The following is a 21,411-nucleotide window of genomic DNA, read 5'->3' on the forward strand; positions in this document are numbered from 1 at the left end:
AAAGCCTGGACCCACACGCACACACACTGGCAGAGTAAGATTGCCCACTCCTGTTCCTGACAGTCAGAGTGTGGTCTTGGCTACCTGTGGTTTTCCAGTGTGGTCTGAATGTACCTTTGGCCCTTATACAGTACAGCTGCAGGGGCAGCAAGACACACACTTACCTGTCCCTCAGACTCTCACACAAAGAGGGTGTTGTTGTTGTTCCCATTTGACTCTGGTGGACAATAGCATAGTCCCTGGGTGTGGGTGTGGGTGTGTGTTATAAAAACATTATCTGAAGATTGCATTTCCTCACTACAGGAACAATAAGTACTGAGGAGAGAGCCTCATTCTGGTCCATTATCAATTTTTTGCAGTGTGTAAAATAATAACTTTTTTTCTTGTCACAAGCAAACAAATTTTGTCAGGTAAAATGTATTGGAACTCACATGTCACAATCTGACATAAGGGTAGTCAATCTTTCATGCTTTACATTAGAAATGTGCTATTTTTCATGATTTTTCATCCGTTTTAACCCCATTGAGCTTTTTTAGGAGCCAAATTAACGGCTCATTTTGGTGAACGGAGCCAAAAGATCTGGCTCACCAAAAATACCTGGAATGCCCATCACTCATTAACCCAGTCAGCTCTGATCAGTAAACATTTTCGATTCATTATTTTGTGTGTGTGTGTGTGTGTGTGTGTGTGTGTGTGTGTGTGTGTGTGTGTGTGTGTGTGTGTGTGTGTGTGTGTGTGTGTGTGTGTGTGTGTGTGTGTGTGTGTGTGTGTGTGTGTGTGTGTGTGTGTGTGTGTGTGTGTGTGTGCTTGTGCATGTGTGTTCTGCTACTGCGGGTGACAGCAGCAGAGTGTCCTGTTGTAACTCTGTCATATCCTGACAGACAGCGGTCCCAGCATCCCTGTTGATTGGATTACGGCTGAGGATACCAACACAGCTTTATCCACTTCACAAACACACACACAAAATGCACTGCCTGTCCCGCCTTATCAGTTCAACTCAGATCAAGTCGTCTCCCCTCCTCTCACCTCGCCTTACCTCAGATGAACTCTCAGCACTCAAGTTTTAAACATACTCCCCCCACCCTCCTGGCTCCCACTCCAGCACAAAATACAGCTCTTGGAACAAATCTTTAAGACAGTTCCTGGGCAAGAGTTCAGCAAGAAAATATCCACCATTCACAGAAGACCTCTCTGCTCCTAGAAGACATGAGTTCGTGGAAGTCACATCTTCTCTTATTAAGAAGCAAGAGATTTCCTAACAAAAACAGCATAGTCACTAATAACTGTACTTTGTCAAAGTTGTATGCCTTATTACTTTGTAATTACAATGTACAAAGTCAACATCCAATGGGTATTACAGAGCAGTTTTAGACAATGAGCCTGTTCTAATACTATAGACATGCTTCTCCCTTCCTTTCTTGGATAGTTAGAGAACACAATTAGATAGCCAAGATGCCACGACATTTCATTACCCAGTCAGCTCTGATCAGTAAACATTTCCAAGTAATCACTTCCAAGACTGTGGGGAGGAAAAGATGCCTTCTATTATTTTCAAGAACTAGACTAGAACATTGTCGAGCTGTCTTTTTTTCTTTTCCGAGCCAAGTATCACTCTTATTCTGTAGGGAAAGGGGAGGTGTGAACTGCAAGTCTAGCCTGTCACCGGCCAATTTCTATTATTATGACTAGAGTGAACTCTGAGTGAGTTCAAACCAAGTTCATAGAGCACCATCATAACACTTAACAGCAGATTCATAAACCAATGAACTGTGCTGGCCTCTCAGAGACCCCAACCCCATGGACCCCAACCCCATGGACTCTCTGCTTTCCATCTATTGTCCTTTCTCTGTGTGGCCTTCACAATGACCTCATTCGCGACGCATTAATAGCAATGTAACCCTCCGTTCAGGACAGAACAAAACATCCCCAACTATCTGTTCCTAGTATAAAAACCTGTCAGGAGTAACTACACCCACTTTAACATACTGAATTGATACTGTAGCTCACCAAAATGTTCACTGTGTTTTGGACACTGGTCACCAGCATACAAACATATGCTCGCCACCAGCAAAACCAGCATCGAAGTGCTTAATTATTTAGGACAATAAATTACATACAGCCTTACTTTAAAGGCCTAGTTTTTCTCTAATACAGTGGCCACATCTGGCCTGCAAGTCACATTATAATAAGAAATCATTTAGAGTGCTTATATTTGTCCTATTTTATGTACAAGTGTGTATTATACGCATGTGTGAATTGAAAATGTGTTTTTTTGAGTATCCCTTCTTTCCCTGAGGCCCCCTCTGAGAGTGAGGTCACGGCCAGGGTCAGCCATTATCAACAGCGACCCAGGAGCAATTAGGGTTAAGTGCCTTGCTCAAGGGCACATCAACAGATTTTTCACCTTGTCGGCTCAGGGATTTCAGTTACTGGCCCAACACTCTGCTAGGGTACCTTCCACTGGCTTGCAAAGTGATGTTTACTTCCTATAGGAATCCAGCCAAAGTGGGGATATCCAACAACTGGAACTTTTATTCACCCACAATCTGCATTCAGAATGACTGCCAGGGTCATAGACTTCCTAAACCATCTGAACTGGAACAACCATTTCAGTAACAGGTGCAATAAGTCCAACGAACAGATTGGATTAGTTTATAAAAATGTATGGTATTCATCTTTGTGTATGATAAGATTAATGAATCAATCAATGCACATGCAAAAACAAACAAACCAGACGTTGAAACAAACAATTGTAAATCAAACAGCAATAGAGCATGCTGGGAAATATGATGGGTGTGGTTTTGCCAGACCATCTTGACCAGCTAGACCAGCATGGTCTAGCATACCAAGCATCACCAGCATACCAGCATGAGCTAGTCACCAGCATCACTAGCTTGAACAGCTGGTCGGCCAGCCTAACCAGCTAGAGCAGCTTGAAATGTAGGTTGGTCTATACTGGGGGTTTCAGCAGGAAATGCATTTATTTGTTGAATGCATAGTTCATTGAAATAGGCTACTGAAGTCTCAGTCTGAATAACCCTTTGAAGCCTATTTCCGAATTTACAGCCTCTTTTATTCAATACGGAGACAAAGAAGGAGACTTTGAAGCTATGATAAGGCGTGACTGACTTCAGAGGCTTCAGCAGACATCTTGTGTAATGTTATCTACATGTAGACTGGAGGTTGCTGTCCTGTTGTGGCCTCGGACAGGGTGAGAGAGGGACGTTGGCTCGACTCCACTCACTCTGTTGAAGCTCATATTAAGTCGATGCTGCCGCTCACTCTCTCTCATTCGCTCCACCTCGCTCCCTCTTTCTTTTCATTGTTTTCTTCAGGGTCAATTAAAAGTGTGTTTCATGAAGTGGAGGCTACAAATATAACCCCTCAGCTGAGAGACACGCAGGACCTTGCTCCTGCACCAGTAAGGATGGTTATTATTAAAGCAAGAGCACCACAGGTAGCAAATCCTAAACTAGATATGCCCCTTAAGCCACTCATTTACACTCTCCCTCTCCTTATATCTTTCTATTGCTCTACCACTCCCCCCCCACTTCCTCTCTGGGTTGATCAATTCACGCCCCTATCAGTGTCATAACTGTTCACCTCTCGAAGACATGCATGTTGATTAAGGCAGCCCTCCACACCTCTCAGATTCAGAGGGGTTGGGTTAAATGCGGAAGACACATTTCAGTTGAATGTATTCAGTTGTACAACTGACTAGATATCCCCCTTTCCCTCACTTTATCTCCTTCTTATTCTTCCCTTTTCCATCCCTCTCTTCCCCGTTTCCTTCCGTCTGTGTGCCCATCTCTCACCCTCCCTGCTCCATGCCACACCACTCCAGTCAGTGTGCTGACCACAGAGAGAGCTGTTTTGGTGGTGAATGGATCGCATGGTCCCATGATGACTGAGGGAACAGACAGAAAGTAAGTAAGGGAAAACAAGCACATCCCTCTCTAAGAAGCAGCACAGCTGAAGACAGAGAATTAAACAAGAGGGAGTCACATCACTACCGTTCCAGACCTACAGGGCAGTGTGAGTCAGTTTCCTGATTCTCAGTAGCTCCTTCCTTGGTAGCTGGCCCCCTCCGTCCCCCTTCCCTATCCCATTCATCCACAGACTGCTGGAGAGGGGTGCTGAGTCATGGAGATGCGGGGGAGTAACACACACACACACACACACACACAGAGCAATTGCAACGAAAGTAATGCTCACTGTCAAATGCTCTTCCTAAAATATGATTGGACGCAATCACAATGGAGTCGACGCTTAAAAGTTCCAAGCCATGTTTCCATGGCAATAGGAGCTGACACCATCCCGTCGTGACAAAATGTCTTTGTATACAGAGACCTGGGTTAGCGCCGCAGCCGTAAGATCTAACACTGGAGGTAGAGGGAGGTATACAGGAGAACAGGCACATAACTAGTACATGATCCTCTCTGAAAATCTCTGGTAGCCTAAACAAAACGCTACAGCTGTCGGCAAAAACATTCAGCGTCTTAAACGACCTCGTCTGAGAGACAGAGATGAAGAAAGAAAGAGAGAGCGAGGGAGGAAAGAGGGAGGGTACCTACAGGGGGAGAGAGCGAGAGAGGAAAGAGGGTAACCACGGGGGAGGGAGAGAGAAAGAGAACCATTAGACAACCAGTTTATTTAGTTATTTTCTACATCTCAGTTTCCTCAAAGCACATATGTTTTGGGATAAATGGGAAGCAATGTGTTGATGATAAAGCTAATTATTTGTTCATAATAAACACCTCAAATAAGGGTGAAAACGGGGACACAATTCACTTACGTACATGAATGATTATGACACAGATGAATAGTTCTTAGAAGTTGACCACCGATTCCTTTTTCCCTGCTAACCTACAACGATTTGTTTGCCTATGCCTAAGGTTGTTCTTACAGGGAGTGATCCACACTGTCTTTCGACGACGGCTCTACACGCACACACACACACACACACACACACACACACGAGGCATCACCTCCACAATACCAAGGCCAGAACACAAAAATGACTATGTCAATCACAACCATCACTATTATTATTATCCTCCTGATAATGATCATGGGTTTGAATGAGCATAATAATTATATACATGATTCCCTGAGTGTGTTGGTCTGTTGGATGGCTGGATGGTGTGGGAGCAGAGCAGGGCTCAGCAGATGTGCTCGACACAGTGTGCGTAGAGGTAGCGTCCGCCACACGACAGTCAGCCCGGTCTGCTCTCTAAGGGGCTGGGGAACTGCATGACCCTAGAACAACCAATTAAGTCAGGAGCTGGCACCGTGTAGCCAATTGTCTCACTGCACCACTACTGAGAGTGCACAGGGACAACACAGCACAGAAATAGCCTACACTTACCTCATCTATGAGGTTAAATTGGTCAATAACAGCTAAGAGGTAGAGGTTTTGCCTCAAGGTTATGGTGTTCTGAGGTTCTGGTCACATAGCCACACTAGCCCAAAGGCTAAGGAGGCAGACCTGTAGGCAAAAGGTTGCCGGTACAAATCCTGGGCTGGGTGACAAATGTCCATTGTTCACTGTGTATCAAATACACAATAAGTGGTATGCTATGGACAATGGAAGGGAGCCTGATTGACCACATCCTACATAATCTCGTGAACAGAGACCTCTTACCCAATGTGAGTGAACTCTTTAATCTGGACTAATCTCGAGAGTATTTGGTTGTACCCAGGTCTTATTCAGTTGTGTAGTCCCCAGACTTTGACTAAGTCCTCTAACAGTCAATAGGTCATCCCATTCACGCAACAGGCTAACTGAAATGAGTCTAGTATGTCAATACAATAACAAGGCCCTCCCTGTCTGCTCCACTGAATCAGTTTTATGCAACTGGCCCCTTGTCTAGTACACCAAATGGCAGACTAGCAAATCGCTTCAGAATGTCACTGGTTCAGTGAGTTCACTATGATCTAAAGCTTAAGTATTTGATTTCCGGAGCTCAGTGTTAAAGTGACCGTTTTAAACCATAAGATGGTAGCAGAGGGTTACAGTAGGAATCTCTAGTCTAGCAGCTTGATCCTGGGCCCCGTTTCAAAGCTAGGAAAATGCTTGCTTGCTTCCGGAAATTGTAGGTGGTGCAACAAATGTATATATTTTTTTTAACGTGAGAATAATTGCCTACATTCCAATATCCTCGTACAGAATACACACCCATGCATTTGATTATAAGACACTAAGGGTGTCAAATACTAATAACTGTTGCTGCCATGCTATGTTGTCATCTTAGGTCTCTACGTAGTGTTGTCTCACTTGTCGGGATATGTGTTATGTCCTATATTATTTATTTAATACATTTTTAATCCCAGCAAGAGGCCTTTTGCCAGGCCGTCATTGTATATAAGAATTTGTTCTCAACTGACTTTGCCTACCTAAACAAAGGTTAAATGAAATATCTCATACAACGCATCATGACTGCAGGCTAAAATCCTACCCATGGGCTCATTCTAAATGGTAGGCTTGGGACAGAGCCAATAAAAACAAGTCTGGTGTTTGACTTGTAAATATTCTCTCAGGGTTAATGTGCTGTGGTATAGAGATGTATTAAAAAAGGTCATCTCCAGATTCTGAGTGATGGAGATTTGAGACTGAAACCTTGTTAAGTGATCCGTGTCCACGGATACAGAACTAAATAAGAGTCTCCCGCGGCCATCCTTTCTGATCTCATCTCGTGGGCTTCCAAGGCTAGTCAAGGAAGAATGAGGCAAATCATGAAAGCACTCAATGGCTGTTGTTGGATGAAAATATAAAAAAACACATTCTTTATTTACCATATATATGTTGATGTACACAGCTGTTTTTTTTTATAAAAGCGCTCACAAAATACTAATGTAGGATCTCTTCACATTTTTTAAATGCTGTAAAACAAAATGTTTAATTACAAAGCGATAAAAAAATATTATAATTCTAATTCTTAACTGCTCTAAATGCAAAATAGTCACGTATTGTAGTCTGTGCCACATCCAAACTGTCTGCAGTAGCTAATAACCTTTGTTTCCTGTATGTACACAGGGGCATCTACCATTTAATAATACACAGAACATCAAATAAAGTACATTATATGTACAATAGTAGATTAAGCCATTTAGTACAGGATGTCTACTAAAAGGACACTTGTAGTATTATTCTTTTGAAATAAAAAAATTGCTTATGTAAAATAAGAGGGCTCCAAAGAAACTATAATATTAAAGCCATTTGATGAAGAACAGTCACCAAAGTGAAGTCCTCTGTTCTCAGGAGATTGGAACAGGCAGGGTTGGGATCCATTCTAATTTGTCAATTCAGGAAGTCAACTGAGGAGCCAATTCTCCTCTTTGAGAAGCAATGAATTGGAATTTAAGTTTACTTACTTAATCTATGAAATTGTAAGTAAATTGATCACAACCCTGGAGCCATCCAGTTGTTTGTGCCATCTATAAAGCACTCTAGACTTCCTTTTAGTAATTGTACAGCAAAATAGTTGGGAGTGGAAGGGGATGGCATAAATTGGTGAATGTTATTCCTTAAAAAAGAAACGAAAAAGAAACCGCAAAACGTGATCATGGTAGTAATTGTAGTATATTTACAATTTGCACATTCAATTTGAACATCAGAGTTTTTGCAGCCAAAGGAATAGACCTTATTTCCACTATTTTCCACTATTTCCTATATAGTGCACTACTTTTGATCAAGGTCTATAGGGCTCTAGGGGAATAAGTTGCCATTTGGGATAGATCCTAAATGGAACGGGGAATGAGAGGTTAATTGGGAAGCATCCTTCTATATGCGTTATTTATCAGGCACACAGAGGGACTGACAGAACCGAGCAGACCACACAGCATGACTGACTCATTTTGGATATTTTTATTGTTCATGTTTTAAAAATCAGGAAGTCCTTCCATGTAAAGTCATTGGGGCTACTCCACTCCTCTCTAGCTTGACAACCACCATCATCATCAGCTTTGTAGATTTAACAAGGCATGTAACTGACGCTAAACAGCTCGTATGCGTTTTACACTCGACACGGATGTAAATAAATATAGAATACTCTGGGGCAGTGTGTGTTTCGACGTCTCTCTCTCTGGTCTGTTTAGAAGCTAATTATAAATTTAACATGGTTTGGCCTTCAAATAACGTTACTCTTCTAATATTTCCCAGTTTAGCCGATGTCCCCCATGTACAATAAAGGCACTATGAAAAGAAAGGCTTGTGTTCAAATTCGACTCGGTTTCTCCAGACAGAATGGTCTTTATATGACTGAACTAGCCTACTACTTGCTAACACATAACAGCAACATCAGAAAGAAAGGGGTTTTGGTTATGAAGAGTAGAAAAACCAGCGATGACTATTCCTCTGTGTGTAGCCCAGTTCAGTTCCTCTTGTCCCACTCACACACTAAAACTCAAAATGGGAGTCTAAACACAGAACTACAAAATTAGACCTTGGAGTTTTCACATCAATAACATGACAGGAGTTGGATAACATTGATCAATATTAATGAAGACTGAAAGACTGATGGGGATCGTGAAGTGCACAGACAGAGTATGTGTCTTTTGTTTTTACACGGACACTAAACTCCAATGGATCCAGAAAACCATTGACCATTGTGTGAACAATCCAAACACACGGCAACCTGGGTCAACTTATTGCCTACAATATCATTCAGATAAAAAAAGAAAGAAAGTGAAGTTGGCACCAAACTATGTTTGTACAGACCAGCATATGTCCAGTGGAGGACAGAAGAACCCCTTCCTGTCCCTCAGCATTCAACCTTCCTCAGGCAAGCACATTTAAATCCCCACAACTTCATTACAACAACGTCTGTTAACCAACAGACAGTCCGCCGACTGTCCCCCTTGCTTCTCCTCCTATCAAATCATAGCAGAACAAAGAAAAATGCACACAGAGAGAGAAGGGTAAAGCTCATGACAAAAGCAGCTGTAATGGGGCTCTGAGGAAGAAGTACGGCGCTTTCCTTTCTATGCTCAAGTAGAGAGAGATGGGAAGAAAATAAAAAGTGGTCCTCAACCAAGCTGCTTCTTCCTCCGCCCATTACGTACAGCATGCGCCTGTAATACATGTCTGTTCGCCAGTCCGATTGCCAAAGCACATGACATCATTAATGAGAGAAAAAGAACAGAAACAAACAAAAACAAGAAAAGAAAACCTGAGAGAAATTACCAGAAGGGGGCACCACTGCACCCTAAAGCGCTTTTACAAGACAGCGAGAGCAGGACAGAGGGATAGGGAGGTGAGGCGAGGGAAACAATGTCATGTTTGGTCATGCCATAACGTCCTGTGCCATTGACATCTGTGCGCAGGGCTGGAGAGGACTGGGCTGGGGATCAATTGTCAAAGTTGGACTGGGCTAAGTAGAGTTGTGCTGATTTGGTTTGAGCTCCAGGTCATTCTGTTCTCTTCTGTGCTGGTCCGTCCGTCATGTCCTTCCGTCCGTATCGGACTGTCAGTGTGCATCGAACTGTCAGTGTGAATCGGACTGTACTGTGTGTGGTCTCTAGTGGCCGTCGTGTGGTGTGACCATGTCCTCGGCCCTCCGGTGCGTCTCCAGGGCATTGACGGTGGAAATGTCTTGAGGCAGCTCAGACTTCCTCCTGACCAGCGGACGCTCCTTACGCTCATTCCTCTGGAGCTATCAGGGACAGGCAGGAACAGAGAGAGAACAGTTAAGCATAGTCCAGTCATACCAAAAGCTACAAAATAGTAAGAAATTGCCAAGCGCTCCCATTTTTGGGTGTATTTTCCAAATAGCATGCACAACTTCACGTTGGCTGTTGGCCTATCCAGCACAGTGCGGAAGCTAGCTAACGAGACCCTCCCCCGATTGGTTATTGGTTGCTGCTAATTTACATAAACATGGGACTCATAGTCATCAACCGTTAAGTTGCTGAATGTATCCTTGTGTCTCCCCCCATTGAAAAACAAATTATCTCCAGCAGTTTATCGTTAGAGATGGTGCCTGGTGTAATCAAAGCATTGGACTGGTCACACAACCATACTGGTTCCTCTGCACCAAGAGACAAGGGAACGGTTACACAGAGAGTGAGTTCACCCCCTCAAAACAAACGTTCTCTAGTCCTTAACTCTTCAGTGGCGCTAAAATTCTAATAGCACGTTTCACTAGGTCCATCACGTCTTGACGAGATCTCAACTCAGTGATTCATACTGTATCACCAACTCAGCCCAATCCATCAGTGATCACTAAACCCTCCTAGACATGTAGTAGTTTTTCATTCTGTATCACCAACTCAGCCCAATCCATCAGTGATCACTAAACCCTCCTAGACATGTAGTAGTCTAGTAGGAAGTGTACACTATGCTGTGCGTTGTAGGGCAGCGGTTCTCAACCTTTTCCAGGGACCACAAAATCACTGTCAAAAGCTCTCGAGGACAATCATTTGACGAGTCAACATATATATTTTTTTACATGAAATGTCTTGGCAGGCATATTTTGTAAATATTTGCATTGAATGTAACAAATTAAAGGCCTATTATTATTGTAGTAAACAAATGTGCATTGTGATAAGTTATGTAAAAAAAGCTTATAATATTATTAATACTCCAAACATATTTTTTGGAAGAAAAACCTTTATTATTATTTTTATTTTTTTTATATAATAATTTGTATACCACTTGCAGTACCCCTGCGGAACACAGGTTGAAAACAACTGCTGTAGGGTGTACACTACAGTACGGTGTTTATTAATTAATGTCAGCTCTCCGCTGCCTTTGAAATGTGAGTCTGCCTATATCTGATCCTGTCAATAAGTGCGGCACTCACCGCCCTCTCCCTGAATCTGTTCTTCAGCTACAACCTAGACTACATCCCAAATTGCACATTATTCCCCAAGTGGTGAAATACTTTTGACCAGGGCACATGCTACCCTGCTCCTGTTCATACACACGTCTGTCTCTCCACCTATTTAAAAACTGCAACAAGATGTGAGAGGACCCACAAGATTAGTTCTACTAATGTCACACTGGTGCTACATTTCACACAGTGAGGAAGACACTGCTCTGGACGTTCACGTGAACACACGACAGCATGGAGGTGGTCAGCGGAAAGGAACACACACAGTCCCACACCCACAGTACCTGTGTGGCCTCTACCTCTATAGTCTTCTTCAGCATGTTGAAGTCCTCTATCATTGGTCCGTCTGTGTCCATGGGACTACCCAGGCCTGACGGGTCCACGTACACCAGGAACTAAACATGGAGAGAGAAAGGGGGGAGGATTATAATGAGACACCAGGAAGTAAACCCAGCAAGAGAAAGAAGTGAAGGACTCCCAGAACCAAAAATAATAAATATACCTTTTTAGATAATTTGGTCAAAATATATGATAGCTGTGTGTCCAGTTCTGCTAGGTTGTTGTTGGGTTCTGAGCAATACACAGAGTACAGCCATAGCGTACATCCATTTATCTGTTGCTGCCTGGGCTGTTCTGTCCTGAGATGGGGGACTAGGTGCTGTACTACTGGGTTGAGAGGGGAAGAGACACCGGGGCTGGAGTAACACGCCCGCACAGAGACGAATAGTGACGATGCGTGCTCACCTGAGGGTTGGACTTGGCCAGATTCTCGATCTTCACCCACGCTTCTTCTCGCTCTTTCCACTTGGCCTTCTCTCTGCGCACACACGACGACAGGGGAACAGTCATTTCAGAGTCATGGGCAACACGTGGGTGAACGTTGTAAGTTTAAGGCTTCTTACTTGTTCTTCTCTGCTCGGAACTGCTGTGTGCAGTCGTCGAATAGCTTCTGGTTCATCTCCATGAAGAGCTTCAGGGCGTTGTAGATCAGACCGTGGATCGTCCTGTACACACAGACATGCAGAGAGACACGCACACACAAATTCATATGAACCCAGGAATGCATAACAATAAAACATACGGTTGTTAACTTCCTTATAATAGGGCGGAAAACCGATAAGCAGAAAGAGAGGCAGCTCCATAGTGGTAGTTAGTTGTTAGCAGAGTGACTCACTTGTTCCAGTGGGTCTTGGAGTTGCGGTAGAGCGAGGGGAACATGATAGGGAGGATTCTGGCGGCATTGTCACTGATCAGACTCATGATGTACTCGTTGTTCCAGTAGTACAGCGCTCTCTCTGCCACCTGACACACGAGGAATGCTTGGTCAGGTAACGTCTTAGCATACACACACACAAGCACGCAACACACAACACACACTACCTGAGCAAACAACATAACACACCTGGAAGTGTGGGCTGGACACACACTTGGCCAGCTGTCTGAAGAGGGGCTCCATGACCTTGACAAACTCAGAGGGTTCGATGACGTCCAAAATCTCCTCCAGCTCGTTGAGGAACATCACCTCCTTTGGACTGTGGGTCTTTGGCCAGTACTTCAACAGAGCCATCACTGTCTGTAGGAGAGAAGAGTAGAGCCATACTTTAACACTGTACTAACTAGTCACACACAGAGCTGTTGGTCTTTGGCCAGTACTTTAACAGAGCCATCACTGCCTATGGAGATGATTTGCACATGAACACTGAACCAGCACTGGTGTTTTTTGCCCAGCGAACTGGAAGATGTCTTACCGGTTCTGTGAGGGTGCTGTCCTTCTCTAGAAACTGCACCACGCAGTATGCCAGCTAGAAAGAGACAGACACAAAAGAGCATATTAGCTACAACTATCATGTTAACAACGCTAACTACAACTGGACTGAACGTGTATTCCAACCTATAACACTGTAGGCCTATATCAAAAGGTTTTGTTCTAAAGTAGGCCTACGGCTTCTTTAACAGAAATGGGTCTAGATGCTATACCTGTGGGTGATAGACACTAAGGGACTTGACTTTGTGTAAAGGCAGCAACACCTTCAACAGGAACATCTTGTGCTCCTCTTTCAACGGTAAGGCAAACCCATTGATTATGCTGCAAACAGAAAGACAAAAGGGTGGTGATCAGCAAATCTAATACAGGGAGATCGGCAAAACAACGTAGGCAAAAACTATTTGAAATAATTACAATTTGACATACCTTCCTAATATTTCCAATAACTCTGCTATTCCGTTATGATGTTCCGTTTCATAAATGAAGCTGCAAAGAAATGACAGTTCTATCAATTAAAATGACCAAAGACCCAAGCGAAACAGACTAGTGAAATAAATGGTCATTTAAAAACATTGCCACTCATGTCAAGTGTTTCCGATGATGATGCGACTCAACATATAACTAATCTGCTGTATTAGGGCTATTTACTCACCTATAAAATATGTTATTTATCTGTTTCCTGATGTACGCTCTCAGGCCCAGGAACTTGCCGTAGATGCGATGCAGAGTGGTCTTTAGAAAGTCCCTTTCCCTAGGGTCTTCACTGTCAAACAGGTCCAATAGCTGTGGAGACAACACAGTGACCTTACAACACCTGTTCACAACACACACACAGCCAGTCCCACACAGACAACCTCACATCCCATGTTGCTTTACTTCCAGTGAGAAAGGACCAGTGCTTACCTGCATCACAAATTTCTGGTCGATATACTTCTTGGCTACATTTGGTTGAAAGTCTGGAGACTCTAGAAACCGGAGGAAGAACTCGTAAACGAGCTGGAGAAAGAGGAGCAGAGGTGTACACATCAGCGGTATGAAACAGTGTGTGTTCATTCACGTGTGTGTGTGTGTGTGTGTGTGTACCTGTAGGTGTGGCCACGCTGCCTCTAGCGTGGGCTCATCCTCCTCCGGGTCAAACTCCGCCCCTGTGGGGTTGGACGATGGAGGCAACGTCCTGAACATGTTCACTGCAAACTGACGGACAGAGACAGACAGACAAGTCACTACACAGAACGCCACACATTACCACCATCAGAGCTATTGAAAAAACGAATCACGACAGGGGTCAAAGATTAGCTTTCAAACCAACGCCGGCACTTTCACACAAACGTGAAAACGGACATTTTGGTTAATGTGTATCAAACTAAATAGAAGATAACGGTACAGACATTCATCGGACCTCATTACCCATCAGCCTGTTTCTTCCTGTTCATTTTTGTGCTAATTTTTAGATTTCAAAACATTTGTCAACGCAGCCAAAAGATGAAGCACAAACCACTACTGCTACAGACTAGAGAGGAGGAAGGAATGACACGACCGTCAAGATGACATTTACCTGGCCTCTCCTCTCTCCAGCCCTGTCAAAAAAAAAAAACAAGTAGCCTAGATAGTTGCTTCCTTTTCACCAGTCTCTCCATCTCCCACAACGAATAAGCAGCAGACATCTCTCATCACTCCGTCTGTCAGAGTAGACGCAGGCTTCTTTATCTCACAGCCTTTTCTCACCTCTCAGAGAAGACTACATCCTGCCACACTCCTTGCAGGCCTGAGGTTAGCGTGCACTCACTTGTCAATGTTTACGTTCTGAGATCCCCTTTTATTTTCCCCGAGTGTGTCACTGTCAGTCTAATGGACCACCAAGTCACATGAACATGGAACGCTTTACCAATCTGAAGCTGATACGTCTGTAACAACAGCGCACTTATCAAAGAGCCGTCCGTTGTGGCCTATTATAACCATAAAGAACACCTTTTACAGTGCGCTTCGTCCATCTCTCTCCATACTTTGATGTTAAAAGCAGTGAACACTTCAAAGTGAAGGGGCAAGAAGGGGAGAACTAAAGTAAACCAAGAACATTGTTATGCCGATTTGGCAGCAGCCTTGCATTTTCTACTGCACTGATCAAATAGAGACAGGATCAGGAGAATAGGGGGTAATTTGCACCTCGATCATCCTCGGTTTCCTGCGTAGCATTAAGGCCTGCTTTGATAAACATCAAAGGCTTTAATTCAGACCTGGCTGGCTGACAGGCACGCAGGCAGCACTTAACATCTGCAGCCATGTCCACACTGGACTCATTTACATTTAGACTACCCCAAAGACCCAGTATTTAATTCACTCAGCTACAGCTAGTAGGCGGCCTGGCCTGCTAACCAGGGCTGAACTGAAGGGACAACGAGGAGGCTATATCTGTTAGAGGTAGGTGAACCCATGATGACGAACACCAATTCGAATTTTTGTCAACTATGTGGACTGAAACAGATTGAGCTCACAGTGGTAGCCCGTGGCTGATAACAGCTAGCAAGTTAATACTGGTAGATAAAAGGCCTAGTGCTAACCGCTAAGATTTAAGTCCAGTGAGTGTAAAGGCGTCAGTATGCTTCAATTCAGCTGGCAGCTAGCCGAAGTCGGCTGGGCAAACGGAACGGGTGTGCTCACATACTCCCTTAAAAGACCTTGGCTTGAGAAACTAGAAAAATAGCAGTAGGTACTGTTTGTCCATTCTGAGACGCCGTAGCCAGTATACACTTCCTTAAAATAGTCATTAATCTATGAAATCTCAAGAAATGTCATTCATTTTGACGTTTTTTGCCAAGTAGATTTTAAATCGCGCAATTTTACATCTGACTAATGTTACATGGTGCAGTATTTCTCAATGAAAAGATGTGCATGAGAACGAGGTCGTTTCTCGTTGAATGACAACAAAGACTGAAGAATCCCTACTGTTGACCAAATCACAGACGAAAAAGCGTAGGATGTCGGCACCAAACTTCACCGAAGTCCAAAACGTCACCATAATATATGAACGCACTCTTCTGAACGGTTTGGGCTGGGAAGCATGCAGATGCCTTAAAGCAATTGTATTTTGTCATACCCTGGGTTCACATAGTTCATCTGATAGGCACGTCCCATTCCCTACGCCTCAGGAACCAAAATACAATATCTAACTAGAACTGAAATAACCTGCCACAGGCAACCTCAACAATAAATTTTTATAATAAGTAACTTGGAAACTTTGTGGGATTTGAAAGCTTTTGACAGTTGAATTGATTGAAATGGTTTATAGCTTTTGTGATTGTTTGAGGATGGCAGGGTTATGACGTCAATAAAAGCCAGAGACAGAACCATGCACAAAATATTTGTTTGTATGAGGGGCTTATAGGTCTACCTACACCCGACAAGACCTCTAGGGGAAACACTGGGTTGTCTCTGGTGACCATTAATAGCAAGTTTATGAGGACAGAATCAATGTTGTTGTGACTAGTCCTATGTTCACCACACAATCAGCATGGAAGGGAAACAGCATGATAGGCATTTGTAAGGGCATGAGGCAAGGCCTTGTCCACTGTGTGTCTACTGACCACGTGCACCACCTCTGGGTAGATGGGCTCTGTGATGACGTTCCCGTTGTGGGTGATGTACTCCACCATCTCGCTGAGCGCAGCCCGCTTCACTTCCTTCCATTTCAGGTCGCTCAGAGGATCCGACAAAAAGTCAAAGAGAACACAGCACTGACGCAGCTTCTGGACAAACAGCTTCTCCTGCTCCGCCGCAGGGACATCTAAGAGAGAGAGAGAGAGAGAGCGAGAGAGAGTCAGATTCATACGTTGTCACCTCACGAGGGAAATTCCTTTTCACTGCTTGACAAAATACGCAGAACAAACAAATTTGCAGCACAGGCTGTAGGCAAAATAATGAAATGGAGAGGCTGGGGATCCAACTTTTCCTTGGACCCTTCTTCCCGATATAGTGATTTCATGTTTTTTCAGGAGGGAGTACTATTTAGGCAAGCTAAAAGCAGCATATCAAACACAAGCAAGACAGACAGGTAGTCTAAGTAGCTATGTTATTTTTCCATTGCAAACATGGTCAAAGCAGGGGGGCAGACAAGCAGTCAAAGTAAGTGTTATTTTTCAGCAACTAAGGCTACGATATGGCAGCATAACTGTACACCTTTTAATTGCTTTGAGGAGCAGCAGAAGTGATTCCTGGAACACCAAGGAACTTCCGGTGTGTAAACAGCTGTTCCATCACGGCCGTAACCAGCTAGCTAACTTAGTCTAGTTGTTTTCAAGGTCAAAATGTGCATTTGACCATATTATTCAGAGATAGGATCGTCCTTACGACCGGGAAGGAATCAATTTTTCAAAATTAAAAAGTTAGATTTCCCAAAGAAGAATGGCAGCGGAATGCAGTGCCTGCACGGATAGTAAAGACACACGGTAAGTTTTTCTAAATGTTTTTTTATTTTAGAATATTTAAAACATACTTGCAATGAAGCCGCTCAACAACTACATGACATTAGTCATCTAACAGACTCACATCCAGAGCGACACACAGAACCAACCAGGGTCAACGCCCTGCTCAAGGTCACGCAGGCAGATCTCCCACAAGGTCAAAAACGAGGACCCGAACCATCAGCCACCGGTCAAAGCTCCCAACCGCCAGGCCACCAGCCTTCGCCAGGCCAATATCCCCCCCACAGTTCCCAAGAGCTGCCCACTTTTTCTTGTAAATAAATACAAATAAATAATTTCCCCATCAATCTAAAACACAATACCCCACAATGCCAAAGCAAAAAAAGAAATGTTTAGAAATGTTTGCAAATGAATAAACTGAAATATCACATTTACATAAGTATTCAGACCCTTTACTCAGTACTTTGTTGAAGCACCTTGGGCAACGATTAGTCTTGAGTCTTCTTGGGTATGACGCTACAAGCTTGGCACACTTGTAATTGGGGACTTCCTACCATTCTTCTCTGCAGATCCTCAGGTTAGATAGGGAGCGTTGCTGCACAGCTATTTCCTGGTCTCTCCAGAGATGTTTGATCAGGTTCAAGTCCAGGCTCTGGCTGGGCCACTGAAGAACATTCAGAGACTTGTCTCGAAGCCCCTCCTGTGTTGTCTTGGATGGGTGCTTAGAATCGTTGTCCTGTTGGAAAGTGAACCTTCGCTCCCAGTCTAAGGTCCTGAGCGCTCTGGAGCAGGTTTATCAAGGATCTCTCCCTACTTGCTCCGTTCATCTTGATCCTGACTAGTCTCCCAGTCCCTGCGCTGAAAAACATTCCCACTGTGTTCTTGGGGACCTTCAATGCTGCAGAAGTGTCCTGGTACCCTTCCCCAAATCTGTCGACACAATCCTGTCTCGGTGCTCTACGGACAATTCCTTAGATCTCATGGCTTGGTTTTTGCTCTGACATCCACTGTGGGACCTTATGTAGGCAGGTGTGTGCCTTTCCAAATTATATGTACAATAAATTGGAATTGACCACAGGTGGACGCCAAGTTGTAGAAACATCAAGGATGATCAAAGAAAACAGGATGCACCTGAGCTCAATTTCTAGGGTCTGAGTACTTACGTAAATACGATGTTTTTTATTATGTGTAATACATTTGCTAAACATTATAAAAACCTGTTTTCGCTTTGTCATTATGGGGTAGTGTGTGTAGATTGATGAGGAAATTGCTTTATTTAATTCACTTTAGAAGAATAAGACTAACGTAACAAAATGTGGAAAAATTCAAGGGGTCCGAACACTGTAGGTGGTGATATAATATGAAAGTGTTGATTCTTTGACTTAAGATAAGTGAAGTTTATGGTCATTTAACTGATGGATTAGTATTGACCTTGTGGGCATGTGCAATGCATGTGCCTTGTCATTTCTATACTGAAACAGGACTAATAAAATCTCACATTTCTCAACTAAATGTAAACAGTTTTCTCCATTTAAAATGATATTAGACATAGTAAAAGCACTCACATCTGAGGTAACGTGTGTGGGAATCATTTGATGATAACTTCATTAAAAAAAGAAAAAGGCTGATACTGGAAAGATAAGTGTGGGTTTTTCATTTTATGAGGCTAACTGTGTGGAAGAATAACAGATTTGACTTCGCCAGCTGCTACAGATTGTAACACCAGATAATGTGATTTAACCCAAAAATGTTGGTATTCATTATACTGGGAGTTACAGGTTTGCCTATACAAAACGTCAGATTTTTCAACTAACCTGGTATTGGCGATATTATCTTTCTCAATTCACGGAAACAGGAGTCTCAATGTCCATGTCCAGTTGCAGGGGGCCCATTTTAACTTAGAAAATGCTCTGTTACTAAAATAAATACATATTTGCCCCATGAAGTAAACAACGTGTACACCAGCATCTTGTCTATTTCAAATATTCTCATTGTACGAGACAGGTGAGTGTCATGAAATGCAGCACTTTCATTGAGACCGGTGGGTCCACCCTAGAGAGAATTTGAAAGAGACAAGATTGCGGCGTATACATTGTTGGATTACTTCATGGAGCAAAAAACAAATTTAATAACGGGGGCATTTTCTAAATTAAAATGGACCCCCTGCAACTGGACACTAACATTGAGAATCCCGTTTTGGTTAAATCACATTATTTGGTGTGAAATCTGTAGCTAGCCTTACCCTCATAATGAAAGTAGGACTTAAGGATGACACACAGGAGACATTATTAGCAAATACCACAATCATGAGGGTGTGTAGAAAGAAATATTTGAAGGTTAATTTGATTTAATGGCAAAATACAAAAAATAAAGTTCATATTATGTACCATCCTTGTGTGCAGTTCAAAAAGATCACCACAAGGTGTCAGGGCTAGCATCTATAATCTAGCTTTACTGTAAACAAACCACTGGCTAGATCTTGTAAGGTGGTCGATAATAAACAACTAGACCAAGCTAGCGGTTCATTAAAACTACAGTATGTTTTTTTAACACTATGAAGGCCAAAGGGCTCATTTTGACCCAATATTAATGTAACATTTATAATCTCTTTTTTTTTTGTCCCCACCATCCTTGACTTTTCCCTGAGTCTATTTAACACACGCATGTTAGAATTTCGATATCACAAACAGAATGTGTTATAAGCAGTTAAGAGGACATGTCAATCGAAACATCACATGCAGGTAAAACGGTTACATTTTATATAGTATCAGAAAGAGTATATTCTGGAGATTTCCAAAACACTTACCATTGCCAAATAAGTCAATATGTTCCATGCGCTCCACAAGTGAGCACACGGCAACAAACAGCATACAGTAAAACTAATGAAAATGGTAGTTTAGATTTTTTTTATTTTTATGTTACCCAAGACCTTCATAAACACAAGCAAAATATTATTCTCCCCGTAGCATACATGAAATGTATTTATTACTATTAGAATGTTGAGTAAAAATGACTCCTCATTGGCCTCAAGAGGGGGTACAAAGAGACCAGACTTTTCTAGTGTTAATAGAAACTAAGTGGGAAATACACCTGGGCAAAATATAGTTGCATTTGAGGAAGCAGACGAAGAGCTGAGTGACAGATTGACGAGGTGTGGATAGCAAGCAGCAGTAAATACCCCACTAACTTTTGATGGAAACAATGTGGCCGTCACACTAGCTCTGTGGTGTTATTTGCTGTGCTAATCAATTAAAAACACTATCGCAACACATCACACCCAAGTATCATGATAATATCGTATCGTGAGGTCCCTGGCATTTCCCAGCCCTAAAGTACAACACGTGTGCTTAAAACACAGATTGTTTTGCCACAATGCAATATGTAGACTTCACCTTTCTTGTGCTACTGCAATATCCTTAGTTACAACAGAGAAGGTTGTAGCCTAAATCCCCCTAAAAAACATATTTATTTTTGGAAGGTCAAATCAAATAACCGCTGGGTTTTTATTTTTGCTGTTCAGAAATATGAGGCAGAAACATAGGCTACATCATGTTGATCAAATTGGTTGAAGGTTCAGAAGACGGTGAGTAAAGAGAGAAACGTGAAGGGGGAGGTTGAGCAGCAGATACATAAGAAATGTGGAGGGGGAGGGTGGGCAGCAGTTTCCTAAAAAAAAAAGTGTAAAATAACATGCACAGAACGGGAATGAGCAAATGATTGATACTCTAATAGTACGCAGTCTCAGCCCCCTGAGGCATTCCTGACAACAGTGCTTGCGGAACGAATACAAAATGTAAAACCTTTTCAATCATGCTCCAGGAGAACAGAGCGTGACAGCCACCACAAAACCATTAACTCACAAATAGCCACTCGTTATCAGTCTCCTTTTTCTGGATGAAGGCTCACCTCACGTAGATAGCTAGCTATTGCACACTCATCATTGCCGAGCAGCAGCCTTCTGTGCACTTTGCATGTGATGACCGACCACAAAAAACAGCCGGACAGAAATCAAGGTTTAGAACAAAGCAGCCTCATACACTACACAGCCATTCCAATCTGCAGAGGACACGGATGCAGTCTGACATGGGTCTCCCATGCCCTCAGACAGTGCATTCTGGTAAACCACTCAGAATGTTGCTTTTAACCTGTTCATGTACACAAATGTTTTTTTCTTTATGAAATGTCTGCCATTCATTTTTTTGCAACTTGTCAGCGTAGGTTAGTGCTTTACTGACCCACCTGTATCTGACTACTTCTATCTGTGCATCACCATCACCACTGAGACAGGCAAGAGACCAGGAGTGCTGCTCTAGGATCAGTTGTGCCTTTTAGATCATAAATGTATGGACAGTGGGACCCGATGATAGATCAGCACTTGATACATACGGCCGCAGAT

At 43.0% G+C, this 21,411-nt stretch overlaps 1 protein-coding gene across 4 annotated transcripts in view; it reads right to left on the minus strand.

Annotated features, from left to right (window-relative positions):
• Positions 1-7,852: 7,852 nt before the first annotated feature.
• LOC139556577 (serine/threonine-protein phosphatase 2A 56 kDa regulatory subunit gamma isoform-like) overlaps positions 7,853-21,411 on the minus strand; it is a 30,908-nt gene continuing 17,349 nt past the window's right edge. For 3 of the 4 annotated variants that reach the window (XM_071370699.1, XM_071370703.1, XM_071370702.1), the window contains 13 exons: positions 16,179-16,378; positions 13,681-13,791; positions 13,501-13,593; positions 13,250-13,380; positions 13,024-13,083; positions 12,810-12,918; positions 12,581-12,634; positions 12,235-12,405; positions 12,007-12,134; positions 11,735-11,836; positions 11,577-11,649; positions 11,117-11,227; positions 7,853-9,653 (listed from right to left, as the gene is read on the minus strand). In XM_071370699.1, coding sequence (XP_071226800.1) covers positions 9,519-9,653; positions 11,117-11,227; positions 11,577-11,649; positions 11,735-11,836; positions 12,007-12,134; positions 12,235-12,405; positions 12,581-12,634; positions 12,810-12,918; positions 13,024-13,083; positions 13,250-13,380; positions 13,501-13,593; positions 13,681-13,791; positions 16,179-16,378 — 1,478 coding nt within the window. In that variant the 3' untranslated portion in view covers positions 7,853-9,518. The remainder of the gene's footprint in view (positions 9,654-11,116; positions 11,228-11,576; positions 11,650-11,734; positions 11,837-12,006; positions 12,135-12,234; positions 12,406-12,580; positions 12,635-12,809; positions 12,919-13,023; positions 13,084-13,249; positions 13,381-13,500; positions 13,594-13,680; positions 13,792-16,178; positions 16,379-21,411) is intronic. The other variant, XM_071370700.1, reaches the window with a different exon arrangement.

Source organism: Salvelinus alpinus, chromosome 27 (genome assembly GCF_045679555.1).
Source record: "Salvelinus alpinus chromosome 27, SLU_Salpinus.1, whole genome shotgun sequence".
NCBI classification, from domain to species: Eukaryota; Metazoa; Chordata; class Actinopteri; order Salmoniformes; family Salmonidae; genus Salvelinus; species Salvelinus alpinus.